At 32.4% G+C, this 3,402-nt stretch overlaps 1 protein-coding gene across 1 annotated transcript; it reads right to left on the reverse strand.

Moving 5' to 3' along the window:
- Positions 1 to 1,395: 1,395 nt before the first annotated feature.
- Positions 1,396 to 2,349, reverse strand: LOC127428551 (olfactory receptor 142-like). The gene has a single exon (XM_051676990.1). It carries the CDS (start codon positions 2,347 to 2,349, stop codon positions 1,396 to 1,398), a length of 954 nt encoding a protein of 317 aa, XP_051532950.1.
- Between the last annotated feature and the right edge of the window lie 1,053 nt (positions 2,350 to 3,402).

Consider the following 3,402-nt stretch of genomic DNA (forward strand, 5'->3'; position numbering starts at 1 on the left):
GCATTTAAATCGCATCTCTTGGTATTGTCTTTATATATATATATATATATGCTACCATCTGCTGTTAAAATAATGTTATGGTATATTATTTTTCATGTACTGTAACATCTCAGGGCAGTAGATGGTGCTGTAATAGCATAAACGTGTTGTCTCAAAATAATTATTTGTCGTTTGTAATTTATATTTTATTATGCAAAAGCATTTTTCACTAATACGTGAAAGCATGGCAATATCAATTAACAACATATTAAGAGATTATTTGTATTTTCTATACTTTTTCTTTAAAATCTTTGTTGCCTGTTCATAAATTATATGATATAAAAGTAGTGGGGCAAATAATAATAATAATAATAATAATAATAATAATAATAATAAATCATTCATAGATACTGTGGATTTTCCAGTGTGACCCAACCAAATCTTGTCAGATTTATCTGAAAGACAGCAGCAAACAAGAAAATGTCCAGCTTAATATTATAAGGGGTAGATGGTGATTAGTTTCATAAAGCTAAACTTATGGATTTGCTCACTGTTTAGTTCATTGATGTGTAGTTTGAGAATACATTGCAAAACAAAAGCTTTCTCAATATTGGAGCAAACAAAAGTGTTGTCAATATTGAAACAAAGTTAACATTTTGCAAAATTCAATAACCAAAATTATTATAATTTTTTTAATGTAGAGTACCTTTTTACATTTGTGTCTGAGTAGAGGAGAATGTTTTTTATTTTTATTTATTTATTTATTAATTTTTGTTGGTAATTTCTGCTTGTCTTGCTGTTTATTTGTTTTTTGTTTTTTACAGTTATTGTGTTCAGCACTGGTGTTAATTGCACCTATTTTCCAATGTTAAAAAAGTTTTTTTTTTTACATTTGTGCCTGAGAAGAGGATGACTTGTTTTAATTTTTTGGTTATTTTTGCTTTTCTTGCTTTCCACCCCCCAACATTCATTGTGTTAATACAACGTACGTAACCTAATGCTGCATTGCAGAAAGCAGTGTTGAAATGTTGAAAATTTAATTCATGTTTATTGATAAAAATGAAATCTAACAGGTCTATATTGCACATTGGTAGTCATGTGTTGTGAAAGAGTGTATTTATTACAAGAACTTACTATGCATGATATCATATTGCAAGAAGCACATATACTCAGTTTAATCACAAGCAAGAAACCATAAAAATCAAGAAAAGCACAATGAGTTACTTTCTTTGAAAGATCCAATTTAAATGGACCTCACCGAGCCCCAGGCACTAATAGATCATAACACTACCACATACTAGGGTACTCAACAGTCTGACAGCATAACATCTTCAGCTATCAGAGTGTGCTCACAATTTTAGCATCTTGCACAGGTACAGGTATATCACTAATATTTCAGATCAGTCAGATTTTTTTTCACAAAGTTCTTACTTTAGGCAATGACTTATTTGTAGAACAAAACACTCTAAATATATTTGCTCTTAAAGCCCGAATGCTTAACCCATAAATGGCTGGATTCAGAATAGGCGGAAATATCAAGAAATACAGTGACATAAATATTTGTGTTCCAAAGGGAAGATAACTTGTGTCAAAGCGACTTTGTACAATTTCAAAAAAACAACCCACACTGTAGTTTAATATTGCAAATAAATGTGGAATGCACGTCTTTAGTGCTTTTATTTTAGACTCTGTAGTGGCAGTAAAGCATATTTTTAGAATATGTCCATATGAATAGAGGGTCATTGCAAGCTGAGGAATAGTGTATACAACAACAGAAAGCAATCCAATAACATTCACAACATAGGTGTCATCACAGGACAGTTTGACAAGAGAATAGTTTGAGCAGTGCACTTTCCCTATAATGTTTTGACAGATTGTTAAACGAAGGGTCAGAATAAAAAACAAAGCAAATGCCACCAACGGATATCCCCATGAGAAGGCAATCAGCTGATACACTTTCGTGATTGTCATAATACTGTGATACTGCAGTGGGTAGCAGATGGCCACATAACGATCATAGCACATCACTGACAGAATGGTAAATTCTGTGATAGCATATGTGTGCAGGAAGTATACTTGAGCTTTACAAAATGCCAAAGATACCTCATGAGATGGAGACATTAAAGTACTCAGCAAGGGGGGCAACAAAGCTGTGCCACCATAGATGCCATTTACTGCCAAATTGCAGAGAAAGAAGTGCATAGGTTTATGAAGTGCTTTGTCAATAATTATGATAAAAATCACAGTGGTGTTAGCAAAAAGTATAAACATGTATAAAATTAAAAAGATCATGAAGTAAAGGTTTTTAAGGTCCTCCATTCTGTATAGGGCCTGAAGTATGACTGTTGACATAACCGATGAGTTTTTCATCTTCTTAAAACTGTTCAATAACACACTATAGAAAAAAAGTGAAACATTACATTCTTGTCGACTATTACTGATCAGTTATGATGAAAACAAGTTATAAGCAGAAATACAGGAGCAACATGTCAGAGACAGACTACAAATTCATAATATATTTAAAAACAAAAGTCCCAGATATTTCAAATCAACTTTATGACTAGTGGATGACATGCCATCACTCACACAAACACAAAGAATTGAGTGTCTTCCTCTTCTTCTCTGTTTATATAGAGCATTACATGAAACCTTAGAGAGTTGGCCAGAGTTTTCAGATCACATGGTCATTATATTATGATTATGTGATGGCTGAAGCTATTAACAAAAAAAATGCAGTGGACTTTTGAAATGAGGAGGCAGTGCCATCTCAGGGTTCAGTTTTTTTTTAATCCAATGGAAATGTAATATTGCTGTGAATCAGTTAAAATTGTTTTAACTAATTAATCACAAATGTTTCTGTGATTAATCATGATTAATCATGGTACATGGTACATTAAAACAAACATTAAAATATAATGATAAATATATCTACTTTATACTTTGTCTCAAATAACTGGCAAGAAATTGGTTAGTCATTATTTATTGTAATTATTTAAATATGTACATGTTAAAATATATATTTTTTGTGAATAGAGATAATTATACACATTTCTACTGGTAAAAATCTTTGTATGTATATGTTTACATGCCATAAAAAGAGTGGACATGCTGTAAATAAAGGTTGAGAAAAAACTTCTGCTGTTTTCCACTGGACTTTGGATTTAATTTATATCAAGCTTTACTGGCAAAATCTCAAAACTATTCTTTTCTCTGGCTGCCGTTCAGTCTCTTTTTAGCACATTCGGAGTCTCTCTCATGTGGTTTTGCTTTTGACACTGACTGGCTCAGAGGACAGTGAGAGAGTTTTTGGGTTATGCGAAGAGATATGGCAGCTTTCCTGTATCTCTTCCACACCTGGCTCACCGCTTCCGATTAAAGTCTCAATTTGCCTCACAGTAAATCCGCTCCTGTGTTTATTATGCC

Source organism: Myxocyprinus asiaticus, chromosome 38 (assembly GCF_019703515.2).
Source record: "Myxocyprinus asiaticus isolate MX2 ecotype Aquarium Trade chromosome 38, UBuf_Myxa_2, whole genome shotgun sequence".
In the NCBI taxonomy this organism is placed as follows: Eukaryota; Metazoa; Chordata; class Actinopteri; order Cypriniformes; family Catostomidae; genus Myxocyprinus; species Myxocyprinus asiaticus.